We start from the raw sequence: 27,527 nt of genomic DNA on the forward strand, positions 1-27,527 counted from the left end.
CTGAAGTGCTCGGGTGGTAGGAATTTCCCAGAACAGAGCACTCAAAAAGCCTAACAAAATAAACTTAACCTTGCTGCCCATTAAAGCTGTATCTAGAAGCAGCACAACAGCGAGCTTCGGGCTCCAGGGAAGGAGGAGGAACAGAAGCAGGGCCCTCTGAGAGTTGGGGCCAAGCTCCATGGGAGCTCAGCACACATCTAGCTGGGAGGGGACCGAGACGCACAGCAAGAGGGAGGACAGCAGAGGCTGGGGCGTCCCCTGCACCCATAGGCCAGGTGGCCTTTCTGGACAGAGCTCTTCATCCAGAAACGTGCTTCCAGCGGCACCAGACATTTGTGCTCCAGTTCCTTGACGCCTGTTGTCTAAGAAGTGAGCTTTAGACCCACAGATCCAGAATACTCTAGACTGAAATTCACTTTAACATTTAGTTAAACACAAAATGGACACGGTGCCCACCACTGTGGACATACGGCAGAGAGCTGCGACTCCCTGGCTGCTCCCTGTCTGCCCCACATTGCCAGCTCTCTCCTGGTCATCCTCCACACCCGCCACTCCACAAATGGGGGAGCGGGACCATGCCCCATACTCCTTCAAGGAAGCCCTTTCACCTTTCTGGCCCCTGACATTGATGAGGGGGTCAAGGCAAGGGCAGGGGCTCCTGATGGCGCAGGGAGGAGACAAGACAGGCACGCACCTTCTGGGCAGTGGCTTCCTTTTGTATCTGACTCTGCCGCAACTTTTTCAACAAAACGAGTTTTGCTTCTTCTAACCTTAACTCTTCTTTCAGCTGCTTGATCATCCTTTCTCGCTCTTCAGGACTGCTCTTCTGCAGGGGTAAGAGGAACAGGGCTGAGGAGGAGAGGCCTTGGTGGGGAGCAGAGGCCCCGCTGTCACCAGCTCCACCTGAGGGCACCGTGAGTCGGCAGGGCACAGCGGGGCTCCGGCAGCAGCACCACCACGTGGCTCACCATGAGTGCCTCAGTGCTGGTCTCCTTCAAGGCCACCATGGTCAGCCCATTCACTCTCGGGCTCGAGGGCTGCTCGTTGTCAGAGAGCACGATCACGTCGGGTGAGGGGGGTCTCCTCTCTGACTTCATGTCACTGTGGGGTAGACACAATTGTGACCAGAGGGCCCTTGACAACTGGACCCAGCACCCACCCCTGTGGACGCATGGCAGGGAGCTGTGACCTCCCTGGCTACTACCTCTGTCTGCTCCCACATGGCCGGCTCTCTCCTGGTCATCCTCCACATTCCCAGCCCCACCCCATGGCACCCGGGCTGCCTCCATCCTCTTACCCACACATCATAGGGCACCCAATCCCAGTGCCCAGGAGGACACCTTGATGGTAGGGACTGAGGGTGTGTATGCCCCCTGAGCATGACATGGTACTTCGGAAAACATGGCCACTCCCTCTACCATGTGGCTCAGAGTAGGTAAAAATACTCGGCTCTGGATCCTGGGGCCCTGCTCAGTGGTAGCCCCTAGTGGAGTTTGTGCATGCTGAGTCTGATGGGATGGGTGTGCCTCACCACCAGCGGCAATTCCTGTCCATAGCAGAAACCTCTTGAGGGGGAGCCCAGATCCCTGCATGAACCAGTCTTTCTTCTCTCTCAACCTAGGCAGGCCAACAGCCCTCACACCTGGAAGCCAACCTGTCCCCAGAAGACTGAGGGGTGTGTCGACAGGCTGACAGCTTGCTCACGAGGTGGCACCAAGTGCTAGATGGCCCTTCTTGGGTCCCACATGGCGACAGCAGCTATCTGTTTTGAAACTGACTAGGGTAGCAAGTTCTCTCAAAGACCAGAGACTCTCCACCTGCCTGATCTAATCATGGACTGGTTTCTGCCTGTTACTCTCCTGCCCACTCCGTAAGTCCCAGTTCAAATTGCATCATGATACAATCAGGGGAAATACTTGTAGGCTTTCCATTTTTGTTATTTTGTCAAAATATGGTCACAAATGTCTAAGCATGTGGCTGATGAGCTGCTGTTATTCATCAGGACCGGGTAACAGTGAATATCCATTCTGTGCTTACTGCGGGACAGGCTCCGAGCTAAGTGCTCACGGCACCCCTACGTCATCTGACCCAGGCAGGAACACATCAGTCTGATTTTCCTCTTCCTGTGAACGATCCTCTAGGATGTATGTGTACATCTGACACTACTGAAGGCACAGGACTGATGACCTGCTGTGGTGTGACTGGCCCAACCGAAGTCCCAGAGACGGTACTTTGTCCCCAGTTAAGTAGCTCCATTTGCTGACGGCACAAGGCAAACCGTCCCTGAAGATCTGAGTGCACTGTACTTTTTTTTTGTGTGAGATGGAGTCTTGCTCTGTTGCCCAGGCTGGAGTGCAGTGGTGCAATCTTGGCCCACTGCAACCTCTGCCTCCCCGGTTCAAGTGATTCTTCTGCCTCAGACGCCTGAGTATCTGAGACTACAGGAGTGCGCCACTATGCCCGGCTAATTTTTGTATTTTTAGTAGAGACAGCATTTTGCCATATTGACCAGGCTGGTCTTGAACTCCTGACCTTGTGATCTGCCCGTCTCGGCCTCCCAAAGTGCTGGGATTACAGGCATGAGCCACCGAACCTGGTCGACTATACTTTCATCAGAGTGCATCTGGTCCGTTTTCAGTCAGCAGGAAAACCAGCCAAGGACAGAACGCGTCCTCTAGGTGGCACTGTGACTCAGAGAACAAACTCAGACAAAGTTAACTGGGAGCCGCAGCTCAAAGTTGTCCCAGCTCTCAATCTGCCAGGGTCTAGTTGATAATTAGACCCCAGAAGGGTTAAGGAAAGTCTCAAGGATGAAGAACCTGACTCTGCTCTAGCAGCCTTCAGGACCTCTGAGGTCCCCTCCACACCCAAGTGAGCTGCGTCCTCAGGAAAGTGCGGACACAGAGCACCAGAGGCTAAAGCTTGACCAACGTTACCCTGGACTCCGGATGCCAGACTCTGGAACTGCTTTACTTGCTCTCCTCTGGTCCTTCCTAATTCCACCCACCAGAGCCACGTGGCGGCTGTACCTGAATGCTGGTCCTATCCCTGATCCAGCCAACTTCTCACCAGAGACCTGGGCGTGGACAGAAAGGTGCCATTTTGAAATATGCAATCCCCCAGGCAAGGGGTTATCAGCCACATTCTAAGTCCAGAACCACGTAGTTTGTTTCTAAAGTAACCCAGGGCACCTCACTCAGGTCTTAGCAAACCCCGCCTGCACGTCTCTCCTTGCTGCTGGCCCCGTGCCACCCAAGATCGACTTTCAAGGTGACCTCAGGGCTCTAATTCCAGGCTCCCTGGACACGCACACACACTAAGCATCTCAGAGGCAGGCAGTCTCAAGGCTCCAGCACAGAGTTGCAGCTGCTGGCCTCCACCCAAAATGAACTGGGAGCAGGGGGCCAAGGCAGCGCCTTGTATAGAGTTACAGATACACTTCCTGGGCCAGCACGAGCCAAAATGAAATGACAGACACGCTATGAGGGACTTAACACTTTTTATCATCTTATTGAGGGTGTGTGCTTCTTCCAGAGGTGAGATGTCTAATAAAATTCAAATCTGCCTAAGGGAAGAGGGCAGACGAAGGGTCCAGAACACCTAGCAGCTGAAGCTGCCTGAGAGGACTGCTCTGACCACGCCGCTCCACGGCCTCATCTTGGCCTGCGACTAATCAATAACTCATCCAAGAGATGATGTCACCACCCATCAATGATCCTCAGCATCCCAGCAGCCAGCAGGGAGTGAACTTCCTGTATGCTAATCAGGCCACCAAAAAGTCATGTGACAAAGGCATTTCCCTCCTTGGTCACATGACCCTTTAACTGTGCCTTCCAACGTGAAAACCATGGCAACGGCCAGTTCCAACCGGTTTGTGACACGCAGCCTTCATTTTAAGAAGGGAGGTAAGGGTTCAGGTGCTGTCAGAAAATGGAGGCGGCAGGCCCACCCCAAGGCTGTGGAACTGCAGGCACTTCCTGTGTGGTGCCGGCCCACAAGGGGCTGTTGCTGCACCACAGGCGCCAGTCACCTCTACACACACTGTACACAGGGGGCCGCTGGCCCCTCTAAGTTTCTAAAACGAAAAACTTTGTTAAGCTCACTTTTTAAAGGAGAGAGTCTCAATACTTTTTAAAAGAGAGTTTTTTAATTCAGGAAAAAGAGCATGTGGCTCAAAATGATCGCAGACATTATTTTAGGGAAATAATTTAATTATAAAAACTCTCTCAAGTAAACAAAGCAGTGGCAATCTAGCCCAACATGCTGGGAGGGATGGCATCATGGCCCAGGGACAGCGTCTATCATTCACTCCACAGCGGCCGTCCAGGCACCAAGTTTATATGGAAGTGACGTTGTATTTCAGGGCAAATCCCATAAGCCTGTCCTGACCATCTTGAGAAGCTTTAAAGTAAAACATAGTGATCAAGAGATTTTACGTGACCTACAAAAATGCCTGGAAGCACGCCAGGCTGTTACCAGTGTAAATGGTCTCACCCCCACCCCGACACTGGCACCAGCCCTGACCTCACAGGCACAGAAATTCTGTTACCTGCCAGGGACTTCTGTAGAGTTTCCTGGAGGAGAGGGATTATAAACTTAAATCGAGACACGATCCCACTTCCACAGCACAAGGTTATGGCTTTCAGCTGCTCACCAACCAGTGGCCAGTACGTGGTTAATATTTAGTGTCCCCTCAGCCTGTGCCGGGAAGGAGCTGTCCTTGGAGGCTGGGACCTTTGTGCTTCTCTGAACAGGCCTGCCTTGTATGCAGGAAAGGCACACTTCATCCCCCTCTCCCTCATTCATTCATTGATTCATTCCTCACTCACATTTGCTGAGAGCTCATTTAAAAAGCAGGTGTTGGCCGTGCGTGGTGGCTCACACCTGTAATCCCAGCACTTTGGGAGGCAGAGGTGGGTGGATTATAAGGTCAGAAGATTGAGACCATCCTGGCCAACATAGTGAAACCCGATGTCTATAAAAAAAAAAAAAAAGGTAAAAAAAGGTGCTGCAGCAGGCAGTGGGAGGAACCTCTGAATAAAATTAGGTTCTGTCCTTAGGGTTCAGTCTACCAGGATGGACAGACACAAAAACAAGATGGGAGGGGCTACTGGTGGGCGAGGCCATAGTTGTGCTCGGGGCTGGACCTGTGAATGTCAGACCACCGCTGTTACTGCCACAGCAGCAGAGCAGCTTCTCCAGAGCTTGTATAAATGCAGCATGTCCTCCTTGCCCCAGACCTGCTTGATCAAAGTCTGCATTTCAGCAAGAACCCCGAAGTCTTGCACACACTAGGGAAATTGGGGATGACCATGACCTGCGGCCCAATGAGGCCTCGGGACAAGTAATCCTCCTCCAGGCTGGCTGGAGGAGGCAGGGCCCAGCAATGCCTTCTCCAGCCAGACAATCATTTCCCACTAGAACCTTTCCTCCTCTCCTCTTTCAGGCCTAGCAGGGTGGGCTGCTGGCTGTGTGTAAAGGTGGGATAAGGGCTCTGCTAGATCCAACACCAGCCCTACCAGTCCACTTGTCCCTTGTGCAAACACTCATCTTAGGCTCACTAAGCCCTACCCGACATGAACCAAGCAGTTCACATCCCCCGCCCTCCTGGGACCTGGCCCACAGCCACGGCCTGCCATGCCTCCACATATACTGTTCTGTTTGCAGAACATCCCTCCAACACGCCTCAGGAAGCTGGCCCTGTCCCGCTTCCCCGACATAAAGATCATGGTAGAACTCAGGGTTCCCCTCAGCAGAGTACAGATCTGAGCAGAAACCCCCTCGCTTCCCAAGAAGGGCTGGCTGATGAGTCTCTTTCCTTAGCTGTCCCCAGCCCAGTGACTGGCCCACCCACTGTCAGCCTAGCAAGCCTTTCTAAGTGCCTCTGGCTCCCTGGACAACACCCCCAACCCTCGCCTTGCAGGGCGACATGTCAGCACCTGTCTGACAAGCAGGATCCCACACCCTGAGCTGGGGGCCATCACGACCTCCTTCGGGGGTGCGGCACTGGCACAGCAGCCAGGGACCTATGACCCCAATCCACAGAACAGCATCGGCTCCCAACCAGGGACAAGGTGTTCCCAGGGTGACCAGATGAACAAAGGGCAAGGAGATGTCCATCCCTGGGGTGACACCACAGCCCCAGAGAAGGGGGCAAGCCCCCATGTCCTCAGAGCCAGGAATCTCTTCCTAAGTCCATCATGGCTGGGGATGGGGGAGAGGCTAGCTGAGCCCGTTGTGTGAGGGTGCTGCACCCTGAGCCCACACACTCCCATAGAGTAGCTCCTTTAGCCAGAAGTGGCCTGGAGCTAACTGGCCACCACTGCCCCGCCTTGGACTTGAAACACCTGCAGGCAAGTCAGGCTGTGGAGAGAGCCCTCACTCAGTGAGTCAGAAGACAGCTGGGTCTCACTTGGTTCTGCCTCTTGCAGTGACACTTCCCTCTCCATGGCTCCTGCATGGCAGGGGAGAGGAATCCCTGTCCCACTGCCTCTCAGGGCTGCCTGAGGAGGTGAGACTTCGGTGCTGAGGAGGATCAGGCACCTTAGATGGCAGGGCTGGATGCAGGGGGGTCAGGCAGTCTTGCTGACCTGGAAGTGCTCAGCTTGAGCCTCAGGAACAGTGACCTTCCTGAAAGCACTCACGGCTACCCCGCAGGCCCCTAGGATGGAGACAGCCCCAGCACAGACCGCAGCCCAGTCCCCTGCACCAGGTCCCATTCTCACCTCAGAGAAGGAGACAGAGTTGTTGGCCGGGAGCTGCCCCAGGGCTGTCCTTTGGTGAGGTGGGAACGGCCTGCTGTCAGATCACATGCTGCCTCTTCAGAGTCAGCTGCTCACATCCAGCAGCCCCAAAAACCCAGACAGCAGCAGCACCACGACCTCCTGAGGCCACATGGATGCGCTGACAGGATGCAACCTCCAAGGGGCTAGGAGTGTGCAGAAGTGCTTTTCTTTCAGATTATAGGGCCTTACAGGCAAGTACTTCCTGGGGTCCCCAACACTGGGAAGATAAGGGCAGCAAACAAGTCGCCCTGCCTTGGCCTTGCAGCTCCCAGATGGGAGCGACAGCAACAAGTCAACTTGAAACATCTGCCTCACCTGACAGCTTTCTGAGGAGAGTGTGGGAGCCCAGTACAGAGCAGACGATCTCAGTCAACAGGTCCTGAAATGTGACATTTGAACATTCACAACCCCCAAGGACAAAGACTGGGTCTGCTCAGGGCCTGGCAAGGCTGGGGAGTGCCCACCTCCTGCTCTTGCCTTGGTGGAGTTTCCAGGGTGGGGGCTTTGAGTTCAGGATGGACCTGTGTCGCCTGTGGACTGATGAACCCCATTGCATGGTGGGCAGCTGCTTCCCTCGTGCACACAGATGCTGTGCTGCTGGAGGAATGGGAAACTCACAAGGATTTCTAAATTGTGTGTCATCATGTGTCTTTCTAAAGCAACACAAACTGGAAGCCAAACTCCTATTCTTTGAGTCCCAGAGCTTTTGTGGACATGAAGAAGGAGCCCTAATACTCATGGCTGACAAAACCCTGTACACCGGACTAGACTCTGCAAGGCCCACCTGCCCATCTCTGCAGTCCTGAGGAGGCTGGAGGCTCTGGCTGGGTCTATTCATAGCCCCTGTAGTACTGGACCTATGCTGGTTTTATGGCTCAATTCCCAAAATACAGAATGCAGATGTAGTGATGTGATAAGACTTTTTGGTGAGGTCACAGAAGCCTTGCGGCTTCTGCCTGGCCCTCAGAATGCTTGCTCTAGGAGAGGTGAGGTTTGACTGCCCCAAACTACCATGGGGTTGGATGCCCGCGCTAGCCCACGCTACAAGGGAGATGGAGACAAGCATGGAGACTGGTCCAGCCACTCCCAGCTGTTTTGGCCATCACATGTAAGTGATGAAGCCACTGGGGACACCCAGCCCAGCTGACGTGGAACTGCAAAGACCACAGAGCCCCAGCAGCAGTGCCCAGCTGGGTGGGACCAACCAACCAGCAGAACTGACAGACTGAAAAACGTCAATACCTTGCTGCTTTAAACTACTAAGCTAATGGAGCCGACAGCCCAGCCTGGCCCCTGGAGAGCTAACCCATGTCACTGTAACTCCACTTCCCCCCTCAGACCGCCCCTAGACACTACCCTGGGACAAAGCAGGGAAAGAGAAGGGGGGAAAAAAGGGTTTACCCAAGTAACTACCCACTGAGCCTTAAAGCTCCCCAACAGAGGGAACAGCAGCAGCCTGCACAGATATCCCCGGGCAGGTGTAGACTTGGGATGCGAACAGTTCTAGGAAGGTCAGGTGGGAGATCAGGGCTGCTCAACAATGACATGGGATGAAGAGGGCCCCAGGGAAGAGGAGGAGACACTCTGCAGGCCCGGAGGCACCCCAGCTTTAGGCACCACCTGGAGTAAAGTGAGTCAAACCAGAAAGCACTTCCTTGGAAAGTCCTATGACGGAGAAAAAGGACACAGTTATCATCGGTTCCCCAAGTTAGTCCCACCACTGAGCAACTTCTTTTGTTAAAGACAGGGTCTCACTCTGTCACCCAGGCTGGAGTGCTGTGGTGTGATCATAGTTCACCGTAGCCTGGAACTCCTGGGCTCCAGTGATCCTTCCACCTCGGCCTCCCAAGCTGCTGGGACCACAGGCGTGCACCACCATGCTTGGCTAATTTTTTTTCAATTTTTGGTATTGAGACAGGGTCTCTTACTCTGGTGCCTAGGCTGGAGCACAGTGGCACAATCATGGCTCACTGTATTTTTCATTTTAGTATAAGTGGGGTCTCGTTGTGTTGCCCAGGTCAGTCCGGGCAGTATCTTGTGTGGCAGGCGCATGTAGTGGGTGTGCCGACATACAGTTCTGGGAGCATTCGCTGCAACCTGGGTATGGGGGCTGCTCACAGGGACCCCACACAGTTCTCCTTCCTTTCCTAAGGGGTAGTGTTCACTCAGAGACACTCAATTCATTAGGAAGGGCACTCTGTTGTCCAGACATAGGCTTTGCCCCAAAACTGAAGAACCACCTCTCCTGAGGGTTATCTGGTGCTCTCCCGAGCCACCCCCTCCCATGCCCTGAAACCCACCTGCTTCTCACTAGCCGCAGTCACTCTGCGGTTCCCCCAACTCCCTTCTTAGCATCCCTCCCACTCCTCCCGCCTCGTAACTTGAGCTCCTCTTGGCTGGGATGTGAGAGAAAAGCCCAGAGCCTGCTTTGTGGGGCCCAGGAAGATGGAACACATTCTGCTTCTCTGCCACAGAGGCCGTGGAGGTGAGCAGCTGGGATGGGATTTTTGAAACCCAGTCATCCTTCTTCCTGGAGACTTCAGGTCCAACAACCGCTCTGGGACTCCATTATGGTGAGCCCTGCCCCAGCGTCAGCTAAAGAGCTCAGGAAAAAGAGAGGAAGACTGTGTGTCCAGCCCAGACCTGTGGGCCCATCCCTACCCGCTCTCCTTTCACCAGTACAAAAGGGAGCGGTCTCAGGTCCCCAGCTAGAGCAGAGGAGCCCCACGAAGCACCCGCCCCCAGCTTCAGCACAGCCAGGGGGCGGCCAGCCCGTGCTGGCGGGATGCCTTCTAGGAATGCATCAGCCCCTGAAGTCAAAGGGCCCAGCCAGGGAGGCCCAGAGGATTTTGCCGTGACAGGGGCCAGTCTCGGGGGCATGCAGAGTGGCTTGGCTGAGGTGGTATATACAAGCCTAGGAGATCCTGGTACCATGCTCTTTGGGCCAGCAGCCTCTACCCACCCACGAAGGCCACTGCAGCCTGACCTTGCCAGCAGCTGACATCACTGGGGAGGCCACAACAAATCCAGCATGCTCTGCTTAGAAATACAGGAAGACACATGCATTAGAAAGGACTAGAATCGAAAAACTGAAAAGCTAACTTTTCAGGTTTGGAAAACCACGTAAACACCTGCTAGGTCTTTATGATGGCCAATCCTAGGCCAACCACCAAAATTCACCTTTCCACATAATCCACTCTACAGCTCCATCGTCACCCCCAGTTCCCAGTCCAGGGAACGGTCATGAGGGAGGCCCACATGACTTCCTAAGGTCACACACTGGGACCTGCAGACAACCCGCGCTCCTACGGCACATGAGCTCCTGTGTGGACCCCTCACTGTGCCAGGACACTGGGGGAACCCAAAAGAGAAGGTTTGAGGTTGGAGAGGGTGGGCCCCATGTGACTGGCAGTTCTGACAGCTGCTAATTCAGGTCACCAAATATATCTTATTTTAAGACAGTCTCCCTCTACTGCCCAGGCTGGAGTGCAGTGGCACGATCTTGGCTCACTGCAAACTTCACCTCCAGGGTTCAAGAGATTCTCCTGCCTCAGCCTCCCAAGTAGCTGGGATTACAGGTATGCACAACCACACCCAGCTAATTTCTGTATTTTTAGTAGAGACAGGTTTTCACCATATTGGCCAAGCTGGTCTCGAACTCCTGGGCTCAAGTGATCCACCCACCTCGGCCTCCCAAAGTGCTGAGATAAAGGCATGAGCCACCACGCTTGGTCATATTTTATTTTATTTTGAGACAGGGTCTCACTCTGCAACCCAGGCTGGAGTGCAGTGGTACAATCAAAACTCACTACAGCCTCCACCTCCTGGGCTCAAGCGATCCCCCCACCTCAGCCTCTCCTGAGGGCCTGATGTGGGAAGAGTAAAGGACAGAGAGGAGGGGAAACCCTGGCCACTGACTGCAGCACCAACAGGGGCTATGAATAGACCCAGCCAGAGCCTCCAGTCTCCTCAGGACTGCAGAGATGGGCAGGTGGGCCTTGCAGAGTCTAGTCCGGTGTACAACTCTGGTCCCTGCACCCATGCCAGGCCCATCTTCCACCAGGAAGGAAACACTGTGAGAACTCATCAAGCAGGGTGGAGGAAGGACATCCTATAGCAAATGAACTGAAAGGCATCTCCTGGGAGAGATGCCAGCTTCCTCACCAAAACACAGGGAGAGAGAAGTCACCTGTGTTCATAAAAGCCACAAACAAGAAACATGCATACTTCTGAGACAACCACACACTTTCTCAATGAATGGAAAGCGCTTGTTGTGCCTGGAAACGTCCTGTCCCTCTTTTAAACATCCGCATCACAAGTGGCTGGAGCCCCGTCACTTCCACCTGTCCTCCTGGTCAGCTAGGTGCACCCACACCCCTATCAGACCTGCTCCAGCTGCTCTGCGAAGAGCGGCCGCAGCTCACCCACGAGGACCACTGAGGGGCTGGGTGCACCTCTGCAGGTGTTGGGGGACCTGGTCCATTCACCAAACCTCAGTGAGGCCAGGTTTCTTCATCTGCAGAAGGGGAAGCCACTCACTTCAGGGGGCAGTCATGAAATGCAATTAAACCTCAACCTCTGAGTAGTGTCTCTGAGGTATCCCATGACAAAGTGTGACAGGATGAAGCCCTCCTGTTGCACACTGCAGTGGAACAGCGCCATGAAGAGAAGGACATGCGGGACCCTTCATGCAAAGCCTAGTGTTTCGTGGAAAGCACCTGATGGTGTCTGTACCAGTGATAAAGTACGAGCTTCCAATAATCAACACTCAGAATTTTAGAAAACTTAATATCTGCCACTTGCTGTGAGCTTAACAGCTTCCCAACGGATCAATGGTGACATTGACAAATCTGATTTTGTGACACTAAATGATGATATGCGTATCTGAAACAGCTCTGTAACTCAGTAAACTACTATTTTCCAATGTTCAATGGTATTACAAACTCATACATGAGTAAAAGGTCATTCAGGGGAAAAAAAGATAAAACTCCCAGGCAGAAGAATCCCAATTTATCCGGACAGTTCACCTTTGAAGAGGTGAGCATGAGCTCCTATCCTTCAAGAGTAGGCTGTGGTGGGGCTCAGTGGCTCATACTTGGAATCCCAGCACTTTGGGAGCTGAGGTGTGTGGATCACTGGAGGCCAGGAGTTTGAGACCAGCCTGGCCAACTTGGTGAAACCTCATCTCTACTAAAAATACAAATATTAGCCAAGCGTGGTGGCACATGCCTGTAATCCCAGCTACTTAACGACACTGAGTCAGGAGAATCGCTTGAACCCAGGAGGCGGAGGCTGCAGTGAGCCAAGACGGTACTACTGCACTCCAGCTTGGGTGACAGGGTGAGACTCCATCTCAAAAATAAAAAAAAATTTTTAAGAAGTGGGCTGTACATAGTAACTTCCTTACAAAGAGGACAGTATAGAAAAGGTGGTTGGGGGGAGTAACTTTACAGTAGAAAAATCTGACAAATGGCATCTCAACCAGATGATCAGTCAGGACCAGAAGTACCTTTGGTATGATGTGACGAGAAGGGCACTTCACCCTCTGTGGTTGTCCTCCCTTAAATCCATCACCTGCCTGTGAGAAAAGCATCTGACAAATCCCAATGCAGGGATGTTCTACAGAACACCTGACCACTGCTCCTCAAAACTAACAAAGTCACCCAAAACAAAGAAAGTCCAAGAAAGTGTCACAGTCCAGAAGTCTGAGGAGAAGCAAGGACAAAATACAATGTAAGAGGTTGCGACAGAAAAAGGACAGCTGGAAAAAACTGAGGAAATCAGAATAAAGTAAAAACTTGGTTAATAACAATATATGGACCTTGGCTCACTACTTGTGACAAATGTTCCCTAGTCTGTTAGTGATGTGGAAACTGGGGTGGGGTTTATAGGACTGATCTTTGCAACTTTTCTGTGAATCTAAGACTATTCCAAAATTTAATGTTAATTTTAATAATAGACTTTTCTGGCTAGGTGCAGTGGCTCATGCCTGTAATCCCAGCACTTTGGTAGGCCGAGTTGGGTGGATCACGAGGTCAAGAGATTGAGACCATCCTGGCCAACATGGTGAAACCTCGTCTCTAGTAAAAATACAAAAATTAGCTGGGTGTGGTGGCGTGCACCTGTAATCCCAGCCAATCAGGAGGCTGAGGCAGGAGATCGCTTGAACTTGGGAGGCAGAGGTTGCAGTGGGCAAAGATCATGCCACTGTACTCCAGCCTGGCAAGAGAGAGAGACTCCATCTCAAACAAATCAACAAACAAACAAAAAAAGATTTTTCTGTTTGAAGTGCAAAAGAGTCCCACATATTTTAACGTAACCACGTACAAAAAGCTCACTGATGAGGTTTCAGAGTCTAAGGGCCAACTCACCAGTAGCAGCCTGCACTCTGGATTTTTGGTTTCTCATTAAATGAAGCAACGCACAATTATCTGAAAAGCTCACAGAACTGCTCCTCTACCCTCTAACCTCTTCTCCATACTAGCTGGATTTTCTTCACCAGGCTTCAAACCCTCACAATGAATCGCAAGAGGATGGATGCAGACGCAGCCAAGGGAACCTAGCAGCTGCCTTCTTAGTAAGCTGAGTGTTAAAGAGATTTGCAAAATAGACTTTTAAGAAAAAGTTATTTATGCTAATGCCACAGGTCTGTTATAGTCATATTTAAATGAATTAATAAATATTTTATTTTTTTCGAGATAGGGTCTTAACTTGGGTTGTCCAGCCTGGAGTGCAGTGGTGCCATTTCAGGTGACTGCAGCCTCTGCTTCCAAGGCCCAGGTGATTCTCCTACCTTAGCCTCCCGAATAGCTGGGACTTCAGGCGTGTGCCAACACTCCCTGCAATTTTTTTGTGTTTTTAGTAGAGACGAGGTTTTGCTATACTGCCCAGGCTGAAATTTTTCCTTTCCTTTTTTTTGAGATGGAGTCTTCCTCTGTCACCGAGGCTTCAGTGCAATGGTGCACTCTCGGCTCACCACAACCTCCACCTCCTGGGTTGAAGCAATTCTCCTGCCTCAGCCTCCCAAGTAGCTGGGATTACAGGTGTGCACTACCACGCCCGGCTAATTTTTGTATTTTTAAATAGAGACCGGGTTTCACCATGTTGGTGAGGCTGGTCTCGAACCCATGATCTCGTGATCTGCCCACCTCAGCCTTCCAAAGTGCTGGGATTACAGGTGTAAGCCACCACGTCCGGTTTCCTTTTTAAAAAATTTTTTTTTATTTTTTGAGACAGAGTCTCGCTCTGTCGCCCAGGCTGGAGTGCAGTAGCATGATCCCGTCTCACTGCAACCTCTGCCTCCCGGGTTCAAGTGATGCTTGTGCCTCAGCCTCCCAAGTAGCTAGAATTACAGATGTGTGCCACCATGCCCAGCTTATTTTTTTGTACAAATGGGGTTTTGCCATGTTGCTCAGGCTGGTCTCCAACTCCTCGCCTCATGTGATCTGTCCACTTTCGCTTCCCAAAGTGCAGGAACTACAGGTGTGAGCAACGGCGCCAGGCCAATATTTTCAAATTTTCTAACCACAGTAAATGGCAACAGACATATCCCACAAATCCAACCACTGTCTGGGGCCTGGAGATGGAAAAGGGGAGGTGCCAGTGCTTTGGGAAAAGGATTTCCCGTCTGTCAGCCTTGTCGGTAGTTCAGAGGCTGGGCTTCCAGTCCCGCCCTCCTGACACATCATGGCCCATGTAACTTTCTTTTTGCTACCCAAGTTTAATAGTATTCACCACACAGACACACTGTAATAGCTTATAAAACCTATTTAATTGTCAGCCAACAACATTTGGTCACCTTAAGGTCTTCATGGTCTTATGTGGCAACTATACAGCCCCTATGTTTGCCTAAGTCACAGAAAGCTGGTGTCACCCAGGGAGTAGCCTGGGCACCCTATGGCTGTGGCTCAAACACGGGAACATGGCTGACCAGGTCACCCAGGAGGATCTCGGCATGAGGACGCTATCCTGAATCTCGAACCCCAGTGCCCCCAGACTGCTGCTCTCCAGGACTTGTAATCTCCTTCCTTCTAGCAAGTTTGCCGCCTCTCTCCTGTCCAAGTGCCTGAGAGTTCCTGGGTTCCACCCAGGCTCAGAGCATCAACTCTCCCTTCTCCAGAAGGGTGTCCTGAACCCAAGGCCCAGTCCCAACTCTCTATGTTCCACCCTTCCTGTACCCAACAATCTGGCCCAGCCCACCTTTCCGGCCTCTGCTCCTACCACCGTGTGCCTTCAGACTCTGAGCCCTGTACCCAGTGCACCGTGATTACTGGGCCGCAGTCCCTTAGAGAGTGCCCTCAGACCACTCTTCCCACACTGCCTGCAGACACGTCAGGTCTCCTAGAGGCTGGACTGATGGCTCTCTTTAGAATGCTCTGTTGTATGAAAGTTATTAGGGCCCTGCCTTGAGGAATTCTGCATGGCACCAGGTCTCAGTCCCACGAACCCCCAAAGCTTTTCAATTTGATTACAACACAACTATTTTAAAGATACAAACTCTAAAAATTCGCAGTCCTATGGCACCAGTCCCAAGCAAAGGAGGCACACAGCAACATGTATGTCTTCCATCTCTCCACCTATCAGAGGTCCGTCCCCTCCCTTGTCTCCCACCCTCCAGGGAGAACGGTGTCATCTGCCCGAGCCTCAGCCACAGGGAACTCAGCGTCTCCAAAGGCAGCTGGCTTCCTTTGGAAGGTAATGCCTGGCTTCAGGCATTACCCTGCCTTCCTCTCTTGGGGGTTCTTCCCATCAGCACTGTGACTTTACACTATGATGGAGCCTCAGTTCACAGAGGAGACAAGAGGTGTTCATAAAGGAGGGGTGGAGTGTCCCAGGCCACACAGAGATTCGGTACACAGCCGATCTGGGCTGTTAGACACCCATGTTCTTTTTATACCACCAGCTGCCCCCTCAGGCTTACAAATTATAATTCATATGCTCATCTTAAGAGAAGAAAAAACTCCAAAAGATCTCTTCTAACCAGGTAGGCTTTTCTTTTCTTCCCAGGGCACATTCTGCTAACTGGGAAAATACTGCCCTCCTGGGTGTGGCGCCTGCCTGTCCCACCTGGGATCACACATGCCCCTGCGAGTTCCTGGGCATCCACTCCTGTTTCTACCTGTTCTGCACACAGAGACCCCCAAGGCCTGGCCCTATTGCCCTTCACTCCACTCCTTCACCAGGTTAGGGGACCATGAGGGACAGGACTGGCTCTCTCAGTCTAGGGAGCATTCAGAAGCAGACCCGTAACCTCCAGGTTGGTTATGGTGCAACTGCTCGCAGCATGGCAGGGAAACTGGCTGCAGACTGAAAAGCAACATAACTAAACTCAGTTTCAGCGGGCAAACAGGAGCACTGGTCAGATAGATGGAATATTTAAATAACCAGCTACAGCAGGTGGGGCATCAGTTACAGGAAGAGAAGCCTGTCAGTGAGTGACAAATAAGGCAACAGCAGGAATACATGCTGGGAGGAGATATCAGAAGCCACAACAGCAAAACAGAAAGCAAGTCATTTAAAAAGGAAGGGGTCTGCTTCATCTGCAAATCTGCTCAAATTACAGATGTGTGAGAGGAGCTCGGACAGAGAAGGGCAAGCATTTACTGGTGATTACCTCGATATCCATATAGAGTGTGGCCTCTGGTTTTCTCTCAGAGCCACCGCAGGATAATGACATCCCCAGAGAGCCTGCACTGTCCAAGAAACAAGCCGCATTTCAAAGTCAGGGATCCTAAGTCCCCTCCATGACCAGAGGAGGGCGTCTAAAGGCAACAGGGAGCTGGCAACACCTTGGAGAAGCCGGAAGTTCAGGAAGACTAGGAGCGATGCTCTTTGACCTGACAGGGGGCTGGCTCACGCTATGGCCCTTGTGTGAGCTGAGTACTTGGGAAGTTAGAAACAGGGCAGTCTGTTATCCTGGTGCCCCTAAATAATCTAATCATTCTTAGAAGTACAGGTGAACCCCTCACATGTCAGAGATTTCTGGGATTAGACAGAGTCCCAAATAAAGGGAAATGGGATGAGGAGCCTGCAGGAAAGGGGTGACATACAGAACTAGGAGGAGACCGACAGTGGCCACTGAGGTTTGGAGGGTCGGTGACTAAAGCAGGGAAGGGAGCACAGAAACAGATTCCCAAGGGAACGTACCTCTCAGCTCCCAAGAGCTAGGAAATGCCCACAGGCTGTGGATTTCCGGTCAGAGCTGGTGAAGGCGCTCCCTGGGGCCACTCAGCCTCTTCTAGAAGTTGCCCAGCAGCAGACAGAGAATTAGCAAGTCAAAGGCAGCAGCCAGCCCTCGACAGGTGACAGGGAGGGGCTGGGGCAGCAGGGGAGGGGGCTCCAGAGAGCCGCCCACAGAGTGCCCCACCCCGGAGCCCCTCGCCTCACCCCTGATGCTGGGACAGGCCAGGGGACACACAGAAGGAAAAATGCTTCTTTCTGCAGCACTTCCAAAGCTCTGACACCCTGATGGGGGATTTAGGGGTTCGATCCCTGTCAGGAGGGCTGTAGGAGGCGGCCAGTGTGAGGGCCACAAACCATGTCCCTGGGCTGTGAGAACTCAGCCCTTTCCTGAGCCCTCACGTCGACAGCTGGGCCACATTCGTCCATCGTCCATCTCACTCAAGGACGTGCATTCCTGCAGACAGCCGGCCGGCGGGTCGGGCACAGCTGCGGCAAGGCATGGTCCTGAGAGCAGGGGTGGAGGCTCAGCTCTGCACCTCGCTGTTATGATATCCCCTCACCCATAAACAGGCAGCCAACACAACGACGACAGGCGTCCTGTGGCAGCAGCGACTGTCTGTCCCAGCATCCGCTATGTGATGAGCACAAGGGGCTCTTCTGCCGGGCCTCGTGCTTCCATCACAGAGGGGCAAGGGTGAAGGGCTTAAGGCACAACCACACACATAGGTTAGGGCCTGGACCCTGACCTCTCTGGGGACCCAGTGGCTAAAACCACAAAGACAGGGAACACCAAATGAAGATGGCGTGCTGGACTGCCACGCCTGTGAGTGTGAATAGCACAGACCATTTTGGGGGGAAAGCACAGTTGTTTCTTTAAAACCACTAACCACTCACAGAATTTGTAACCCTGCAGTTCAACTCGAGTGTTTCCCAAGAGAAATGCTGATCTATGCCCACTTGGAGACGTCTGCAGGGACCTGCACAGCAATGGTGCTCACACACCGGCCCCAAACTGGAGGCTGAGGGATGTCTGACAGGCAAGTACCGGTGCACACCACTCAGAGGCACACCAGTACACCCCAGCGGCAAATCCCAAAACACCCAGAGGGAAGCCGGACCCCAAAGTACATTGACTATGGGAGTGCATCCCCAGAAAACTGGAAAAGAGGCAAGACCAGTCTCACATGGGGAAGCACCAAAACAGGAAGGGCTGGGGGTGCATGAAGGCCCTTCTGGAGCGGGTGGTAAGGTTCCTGGGCAGTGATGAGGTCAGGGTTTGACTCACAGGTGCATGTGTGAATCACAGCTCGTAGTCTCAGGCACACCAGGAGAGCCTCATGCTCACCAGTGTGACTTCCTTGGGGGCCACAATTCCGGCGCTGACTTCACCCTCCCCTCCCTTCCCCGTAAAAAGCATCTGCCCAAACAGCAAGGACTCTATCCACGACCCTCAGAGTCATCTTGGAAACATTAAGCACACCTTTTTTCCAGCTGGCCCCATTTTGTCACAGAACAAAACAAAGCCGTCCACACAATCCCACATTCTGGATAACTGGGTGGCTGGATGTCTAGGAGAGGAAGCAGTATCACATTACTTTCTGATTTGTTTTGCTTTTGGAAGGCTTGTGCGTTAACATGCGTTTTAATGATGGGCACTCATGCTCACTGCAGTGGGTAGCCTGACCTGTCTTAATAGCAAATGACCGTCTACGGCCATACCACCCTGAACGTGCCCGATCTCGTCTGATCTCGGAAGCTAAGCAGGGTTGGGCCTGGTTAGTACTTGGATGGGAAACCGCCTGGGAATACCGGGTACCGTAGGCTTTAAAAAAATAAAAAATAAAAATAAATAAATAAATATCAAATGATCAGCCAGTGCATTTCCTAGGCAAGGAAGTGACACAGATGTGTCACCCCCACTGTCCCCTTTGTGACTGCCAAAGTCTAAAAAGACAGACAAGGGCAATGATTCTAATTGTCACCAAGGACAGCAGCATCAACAACTGCGACTGGCTTTGCAGGCCTCGTAAACAGACTGCATTTCCAGTGCATTTTACAGTCTGTCACTGGCCACAAGTGCTTGACCAGAGAGCTGAAGGCCAAAAATACTAAATCCAAGATCAGATCTAACAGCACAGATGCTACTTTGAGCCCAAAGTGGCCAAGGAACACACATCCTAGCCTGTACTGTCCACACCATGGGGCAGTACTTTGATCCAAGTGCCTCTCCATCCCAGAGCAGACAAGCCACTCAGGGTATAAGGGGAGGTGGGGAGAGAAGAGGAAGACACAGAGCTGCCTGAATGCCACACATCACTAACAGGAGGACATTTGCCAGACATCCATCTAGGCTGTGTTGACGTCTGCCCAATCCACGGGCCACGGAAGCCACAGCCCAGTCTCCTCCCAGGTAAAATAAGGAAATGGAGAGACAGTGAGCCACACCGTCAATGACAAGTCCTTCTTTCCAAGACCTCTGCACTTTCCTTCATGACGTAGTCTTCCAAGAAACAGCTGGATGAATCAGATCCTGTCCTGATTACCTCTCCACCAGAGGCCAGCACAGTGCCTGGCACACAGCAGGTCTAGTCCTGGACCACTGACAACCCAAGAAGAGTTGACACCTCAGAAAAGTCACGCACAAACACATTCTCAGTGAGGTGTGGCCATTCACAGAGTCCTTACTCCCTCACCCCATGCAGGCCCAAAGTGACTGAGGGACCCTTAGTCTTTACACTTCAGGTGCAGGAGCTCTGGAAAAGAGCTGCACTTTTCCCGAGTACCATGCTCCTCCAACCAAATGAAAAACCAAGGTTGAGTGCAATGGCTCACACTTGTAATCCCAGCACTCTGAGAAGCTGAGGCAGGCAGATCACTTGAGGTCAGGAATTAGCCAGGCATAGTGGCGGGTGCCTGTAATCCCAGCTACTCGGGAGGCTGAGGCAGGAGAAATGCTTGAACCCAGGAGGTGAAGGCTGCAGCGAGCTGAGACCGTGCCATCGCACTCCAGCCTGGGCAACAAGAACAAAACTCTGTCTCAGGTATTTTGGGGCTCAGCTGTTAGGTACATACATATTTATGACTGTTATGTCTTCCTGAAGTTATCATACAAAATGTTGCAGCCCAGCACGTATCCCAGCACTTTGGGAGGTCAAGGCAAGCAGATCATCTGAGGTCAGGAGCTCAAGATCAGCCTGGCCAACATGAAACATGGTGAAACCCCATCTCTACTAAAAATACAAAAAATCAGTTGCACGTAGTGGCAGGCACCTAGTCTTAGCTACTCAGGAAGCTGAGGCAGGAGAATCGCTCCAGGCCAGGAGGTGGAGGTTGCAGTGAGCCAAGATGGCGCCACTGTACTCCAGCCTGGATAAAGAGTGAGACTCTGTTTAAAAAATAAATAAATAAGAAATGTCAGAGTTTGGTTCTGGTAATATTTTTTGTCTTAAAGTGTCTTTTATCTCTTATTAATAGTTACTCCAGCGCTTTCAAATGGTTACCAATGTATCTCTTTTTCCATCCTTTCTTATTATTCCTTGAATCTTAGGGTTGTCACTTATTAACATATAATTAACCTGAATCTTGCTTCTTTACACTATCTGACAGTCCTTGCCTTTTGATTGGGGTATTTAGATCCTTCACATTTACTGCATTATTGACATGGCTGGATGGGCATTTGCCATTTTGTTGTTTTCCACATGTCCTCTTTTTTGTTTCTTTATTTCTCAGTGAATAAAGAAACCGCCTCCTTTCGTGTTAAGTATTTTTTAGTGTACAACTTTAATTCTTCTGATGATCTGATTTTTAAAAAACTAAATTTTAAAGATATTTTGTTATAGCTGCTCTAGGGATTACAGTAAACATCTTAATCACAATGTATATAAGATTGATGCTAACTTCATTCCAGTAAGAAACAGAAATTTTGCTCTAATATTGCTCCATTTCATTCTCCACCTTTTGTACTAATATCACATATATTTTATCTATGGATGTTATAAACCCAACAGATCATTCTATGCCTTTGGTTGGCTTCGACTGCAGAACTAATTAAGTCTTTCTAATTAATCCACACATTTACCATTTCTAGTACCTTTTATTTCTTCTCATAGACTTAAGCTGCCAATGTGTCATTTCCTTTCAGGCTGAAGGACTGGAAGGTCTGCAAGCAATGAATTCCTTCAGTCTTGTTTACCTGACAATGTCTTTTTTGCTTTCATTTTTGAAGGATGGTTTTTGCTGGGTATAAGATTCTGGGTTGGCAGTTTTCTTCTTTGGATACTTTGAACATCATTCAACTCCCTTTTCGCTTCTATTGTCTCAAGTCAGAAGTCAGCTGTTCATCCTATTAATGTTCCCCTAGTAGTGCTGAGTTGCTTTTCTCTTGTTACTTTCAAGATTTTCTCTTTTTCTTTGACTTTCTCCATTTTGACTATGATGTCTCTAGGTCAAGATCTCTTTGTATTTATGCTATTTAGGGTTTGTTGAGATTCCTGGATGAGTTTCTACTCAAGTATGTTTTTGCCCCTTATTTCTTCAAATACTTTTTCTATCTTGCCCCAGCAATGGTCACAACCTTTGACTAAAAGAGAGCTGCCGTCCCTCCCCATTTGCCCACCTCCAACACTGTTACTCTCACCTACAAGGCCACAGGCAGGGTTATTACCACTCTAACAACCCTGCCTGTAGCCTTGTCAGAACCTCTTTCCAAAACATATGGGAGTGTATGGGAATAGCTCCAGGCCAAATGCCATAGAGTGTCACTGTTCTCACCTGAAGTTCAGCAGTTACAGGCATAAACACTTCTCAGATTGTTGTATGTCCTTGGTCAATTTACAGAATGCTGAAATTGTTTCATTTTGCTTTTGTCAATTCTGCCAATCTCCTCACTCAACACAACCAGAAGTTGCCCTTCACCCTCAACTTATGTGGAATATAAAACACCCACACAAGTTGGGAGACTAAGACAGAAAAACTGTTGAGTTAAAGAGAGACAGGGAGAGGAATAAGAGGGGGGCGGAAACTAATCCTACCTCTGTATCTGCCTTGCATGCTCCATCTTACCAAAGCAATATGTGTACTATACACACATATGCACATATATATATTTCTTGATAATTCCAATTCACCAGCCACTAAAAAATGAAATTCTCTCTCCTAGAGGCTATCAGAAACTGCCTCTAGCTTTCAATATGCCCAAATTGGGTCATAAGACAGTAATAAGAGAGCATGAAAGAAAAAGAGGCAGTTTTAAAAAACACCCAAATAGAAACTCCATAAACAGAACACTATGCAGCAGTGAAGATGGATTAACTACTGGTATGCTCAATAATATAGGTAAATATCACAAACAATGTTGAATGAAAGCAGGAAGATAATACATACTATATAATCCCATTTATTTAAAGCACCAAAGCAGGAAAAACTAATCCGTATTGTCAAGAACGTGATTACCCCTGGAGGGCAGTGAAGGAAGTGAGCATGAGAGGGGTTCAGAGGTGCTAGTAACATTTTGTTTGTTTCTCTTTTTTTAGTAAGATGAAGTCTCGCTCCGTTGCCCAGGCTGGAGTGCAGTGGTGTAATCTTGGCTCACTATAACCTCCGCCTCCCAGGTTCAAGCGATTCTCATGCCTCAGCCTTCCAAGTAGCTGGGATTACAAGCATAGTCTCCCACACCTGGCTAATTTTTGTACTATTAGTAAAGACAGGGTTTTGCCATGTTGGCCAGGCTGGTCTCAAACTCCTGTCTTCAAGCAATCTGCCCACCTCGGCCTCCCAAAGGGCTGAGATTACAGGTGTGAGCCACTGCGTCTGACCTATAACATTGTGTTCCTTGATTAGGGTCATGACATTGTGTTCAGTTTGTAAAAGTGTATCTAGTGACTCACATGTGCACTTTTCATTACATATGTTATACTTCAGTTGAAAAGTTAAAGAATGAAAATTAAATTCTCTTGGCACGACAGTTTAAAATTGGCATGTCAGTCTTGTAAGACACTGAATCTGAAGCCAAAGAGCTTCAGCTAACCTAAACTGTGGATTGATACAGCTGTGCCCTATGAAGGGCTGAACGCCAATCTGGGAATTGGGTGAAGCCACCAGCTGTGCGCTAAAGGGAGGCTCCCAAGGGTGCACCAAGGTGGACACTCCCAACAAGAATTCAAAGACTGCCTGTTTCTAACACCTTCATTTGAAGGTATTAGAAGAAATAAGAGCCACGTGCTCCAGAATGGGTTAGTTTTAGAATGGCTTTGGGCTGGACATGATGCTGTGATTCTGTTAAAACTCCCATCTGTGGTCGGGCACAGTGGCTCACACCTATAATCCCATCACTTTAGGAGGCCGAGGTGGATCACTTGAGGTCAGGAGTTTGAGACTGGCCTGACCAACACGGCGAAACCTCATCTCTACTAAAAATACAAAATTAGCGAAGTGTGGTAGTGCACACCTGTAATCCAGCTACTCGGGAGGCAGAGGCTGCAGTGAGCCAAGATCACGCCATTGCACTCCAGCCTGGGTCACAAGAGCAAAATTCCGTCTCAAAAAACAACAACAACTCACATCTGTATTTCCCCAAAGAATGACACAAAACAGTCAGTGTGAGAACTTGGGGAAGATACTTGGCATACATGTGACATCTTGTTTTGAGTTAAGCTAAAGACTGAAGGTGAGTTGTCATCAACATAGAGTCAGTTGCCTTCCTCACTACACACCGAGCATGGAGGCTGATTCTTGGTACATGTTACCTGGCATGCCATCAACCTGTAAGGCAGAGATGATCATCCATCTTAGAAATGAAGAAACACAGGCTAAGGATCAGTCACGGAGTGTGATATGACCCCTAAGTCTGCCTGCTGGCCTGTGAGCTGTGTTCTTTGCTCGCTTTCACACTGCTTCACAAATGCCCTGGGTGTCTCAGTGCTCCAGGAGGACCCCAACACCGGCACCTGCGTTCATTCCGGTCCCCTGCTCCCTTCCTTTACTGTCATATGGAAAATATCACAATCAACTGCAGGAAACAATGTTGCATCTTCTCAGTTTGGAAGCCATGACCCAGTTGGGAAAGAGACCAAGAAGACCAGCGTAGGCCCCCGCTTTGACAACAGAAAATCTGGGTTTGGGCCTCAACTCTGAGTTTAACACTTAACCTCTCCCTCACAATCCACCGGCCTATCCTGCAGGGGCACATGGTGATTACAGGAGAAAATGCATGAGGAGCCCAGGAATGCACAAGGGACCCCATGCACGTGGACTGCAGATCCTCATGAACATGGACTCCTCCTCTTCCTGCCCTTACTCCACGCCAGCCCCTCACTGCTCACCCCTGCTGAGCTGTCATGGACTTGTCTCCAGCTGAAGACTGAGTCAGAGAAAGGGAAAGGAGACTTGGACCTATAATTTTATTTCTGGAACTTTAGAAGAGGACCTTGGTTTTAGAATGGGGACTGCAGACAGCAGAGTCAGACAGAAAAGCCCTCTTTGGACGGCAGGAACACAAAGCATCTTTCCTCGGACTAAGAGGCTTTGTCAACAGGAGAGGGCCTGGGTTTTCCCATTACTCTTCTCATTTTAAACACTGTGAACACCAGGCGATCTCTGAAGTCCTTAGGATCCCAACAGTCTGGGTTCCAAAAATGGATTTCACATTAAGACTGCAGGCTGGGGTCACCCTGTGGGGTTAGCTGAAACAGCAAGGTGAGGAGCCACCAGCTGTCCTTTACAAACTGGCGTGGAGACACAAGCCCTCCACAGGGAGAAGACTCTGGTGGGCGGTGACAGGAGAGAGCAATGGGCCACAGAGGAGTTTGTCACAGGGCCAGCCGGGAAGCTGTGGCCACACCACAGCCCTCAGTGGGTGTCTGGGTGTGAATTTCTCTTCACATAGAGAAAACAAGATGCGGAGTCAAGAAATGGGGGGTAGATTGGGTCTTATTTTTATTTCAAGCTTTTGCCTTAAGAGACTCACAAAAGCCGAATATAAGGAAAGTCACTCTTAAAGTAATCAGTGTTGACTAAGGAGAAACCAACAGGGCAAGCTGAAGACTAGAACCAAGTGAACATGGAGTTGAGTGAGCACCCCGTTCCCGCTCTGTGAAGGGTGCCCTAGGCTGGGCTCCCAACTCTATTCCTAGGCAAGTGACCGAGGTAGGTGTACCATCCCTGGCCTTCTGATCCCTAGATCTGAAAAGCAGGAAAGCATGACAAAATGAAAAACTCAAGTGTCCCTACAAACCAAAGCACCGAGTTGGACAGACAGCAGGTACATGGGTGGCAAAGGCCTGCTGATGGCAGAGGAGCTGACGAAGGTGCCTGCTCCTCCCTCTGTGAGACCCACACCCTGTGCCACTGACAGTTGGGACCTGGGGCCCTAGAATGGCCACAACAGCACAGCTGCCAGTTGGGGTGATCCCCAGGACTCAGCCTACAGCAATCTCCACAACCTTACCAAGTTGCTACCAACAGGCCTGGAGTGTGGCCGATCCCAACCTGGGCACACTGGGTCCATCTCCAGGTTCCAGCCCCTCCTGCTGGCTCCTCCCACTCACCTGTGTGAGGTGCGCATGTCCACGGGCCCATCAACCACCAACCCTTCGCCTCTGCCCATGGCCACGGCCGTGGTCTCTGCTGCCCTCAGCAATCCTTGGGCTGGACCCACTCCCGGCTCAGGCGTCACCCTCATGTCTCCGTCAGTGTTTAAATCTGAAGCCAACAATCCTCTCTCCATTTTTATTTTCTTGCTTTCCACATCGTCCTCTGCTGGGTCCCGTTCAAGCGCTCGTTTCTGACTCCGTGTTCGGCATGCTTCTTCGGTCATTCTGAACTTGGGAGGAAGGAGAAGACAGAACATTTTAACTGGGTGCAATGAAGGTGCCACCTTCTTAGAAACTTTTCAGTGTTTGAGTGTTTTCCTCCCTATGGGAGGATGGCAGAAGAATGTACAACACACAGAGGGCCCAGAAAAGCATCCCCAGGACATTTCATCACTCCCTTGAGGAAGGCTAGGCAGGAGTGGGGTGTCCCCAGCCTCCACGGTGTCGCTGAGCATTGGTGGAGCCCAGCTACACCCCGCCCTGTTGGGGGCTAGAGGCAGCAGGGAGCTGGACAAGAGCAGTGGAAGGCGGCTGCTCATCAGCAAGGAAAGGAACTCTGCACTCCAGGCTCAACAGCAAACAGAGGAAAAGTTGTTCTAGAGCTGAACTACCTGCCTTTGGGATTTTGAGCACCTGCCATGTCTGGAATCCAGGAGGGTGGTGACTGTACTGTCCCAGGACCAGGGTCGGGCCTGGGACTAGTCACACTGTGGTGACTCGAGTCAACCCCTACTTCTCCCCTTCAGTGAAAGGAGGTCTCCTTACTCCCTGCTCACCTCTGGAGGGTGGGGACTGGGGTGGGTCTCATTTAACCCTTTGGTTGCCGGCAAGGTACACTTTGAGTAGGATGAGGCCTGGCCCATCAACGTGCCACCAGCTTGTACCTGCAGCATATACATATCTTGATTTAAAGAAGAAAGAACAAGAAGAAAAAAACAGCTGAGTCAGTTTTTGATCCCATGACATCACTGGGCTCCACATGACCCTTCCCAGGATTCAGTAGGAGAGACAAAGCACTTTCCAGAAAACCAGTCTGAACCGGTTCCAGACAACAAGCTGAAGTGTTGTTAACCCTCACGGAGACAGGACGACAGCACAGCGATGTCTGTCTGCAGGGAGGCGGCTGGCATTCCGCAGCAGGGTCTGGGACACAGGCACTCTTAAAGGGGCCGCTCCAGTCCCTGGCCTCAACATCCCAACAGGGCAGGGCATGGCACAAGAATTGAGAGAGGGAGAGTTGGATTCTTAAAAAAGCATCTCAGTGTTTACCAGGGGACAAAAGAGAAATTTAGGAGCTGAGCTGTAGAGGAATTCCCAAAGTATCACAGTTTTTCACAGACAGTTGGTGCCCACTTGGGCCCCAGAGAGAACCCCGATTCACACCTGTGCCATGCTCTATGCTGAAGCCCTCTGGCTCTATCCGTGTCCTCACAGGCGGGGCACTCATCTTGCCAGAGCCTCAGTTTCCTCACCCGCAAACACCCCGGGGAGTCCTGTCCCGGGTAGAGCCAGGAAGACCCAGCCTGCAGGCCAGGGTTAGCACAAGGCAATGCAGGGGTCCTGTCACCATCCATGGGACACACTCTGGAGCTGACTAATCTGCAGCCTCCTTAAGAGCCGATTTCACAAATGAGCAATAATGGCGCAAGGTCCTGCCCAAATATGCCCCCTCATGCAATCAGACTGAAAGGAAAGAAAGTGACAGCTGCTTCGTGCTTCCGGAGCCAGAGCAAGCCATCCACACGTGTGTCGCACTGGTGTGGTCCAGCCAGGCACCCAGGCACAGGCTTTAAACACGGGTCTCCTGAAGGCCAGGAAACCCCTGGTATGCTTCTTCACACAGGTCCAGAGCAGCTCTGTGCTCCCTACCTTGTCTCTCTTACCACTACCAGGTGCCATGGCTGACCCCCAACATGACCAGGCTGAGGTGGGGAGATCCGAAATCTCAAGGGCACAGGCTTTCAGACTCGTC

At 51.0% G+C, this 27,527-nt stretch overlaps 1 protein-coding gene and 1 non-coding gene across 12 annotated transcripts in view; one reads left to right on the plus strand and one right to left on the minus strand.

Moving 5' to 3' along the window:
- Positions 1-27,527, minus strand: part of GATAD2A (GATA zinc finger domain containing 2A) — a 118,322-nt gene that overhangs the window by 15,559 nt on the left and 75,236 nt on the right. For 5 of the 11 annotated variants that reach the window (XM_021669224.2, XM_012443536.3, XM_012443535.2 and 2 more), the window contains 3 exons: positions 25,511-25,785; positions 969-1,101; positions 695-826 (listed from right to left, as the gene is read on the minus strand). In XM_021669224.2, the coding sequence (XP_021524899.2) occupies positions 695-826; positions 969-1,101; positions 25,511-25,779 (534 nt within the window). In that variant the 5' untranslated portion in view covers positions 25,780-25,785. Of the gene's footprint in view, positions 1-694; positions 827-968; positions 1,102-25,510; positions 25,786-26,331; positions 26,354-27,527 lie in introns of those variants that run through there. The other 6 variants (XM_012443540.2, XM_012443543.3, XM_012443538.3 and 3 more) reach the window with 3 other exon arrangements.
- On the plus strand, positions 18,673-18,791 carry LOC135276892 (5S ribosomal RNA). The gene has a single exon (XR_010344446.1). It is a non-coding gene; the product is annotated as a 5S ribosomal RNA (ribosomal RNA).

Source organism: Aotus nancymaae, unplaced genomic scaffold (genome assembly GCF_030222135.1).
Source record: "Aotus nancymaae isolate 86718 unplaced genomic scaffold, 86718_ANA_hifiasm-v0.15.2.pri h1tg000028l, whole genome shotgun sequence".
Classification (NCBI taxonomy): Eukaryota; Metazoa; Chordata; class Mammalia; order Primates; family Aotidae; genus Aotus; species Aotus nancymaae.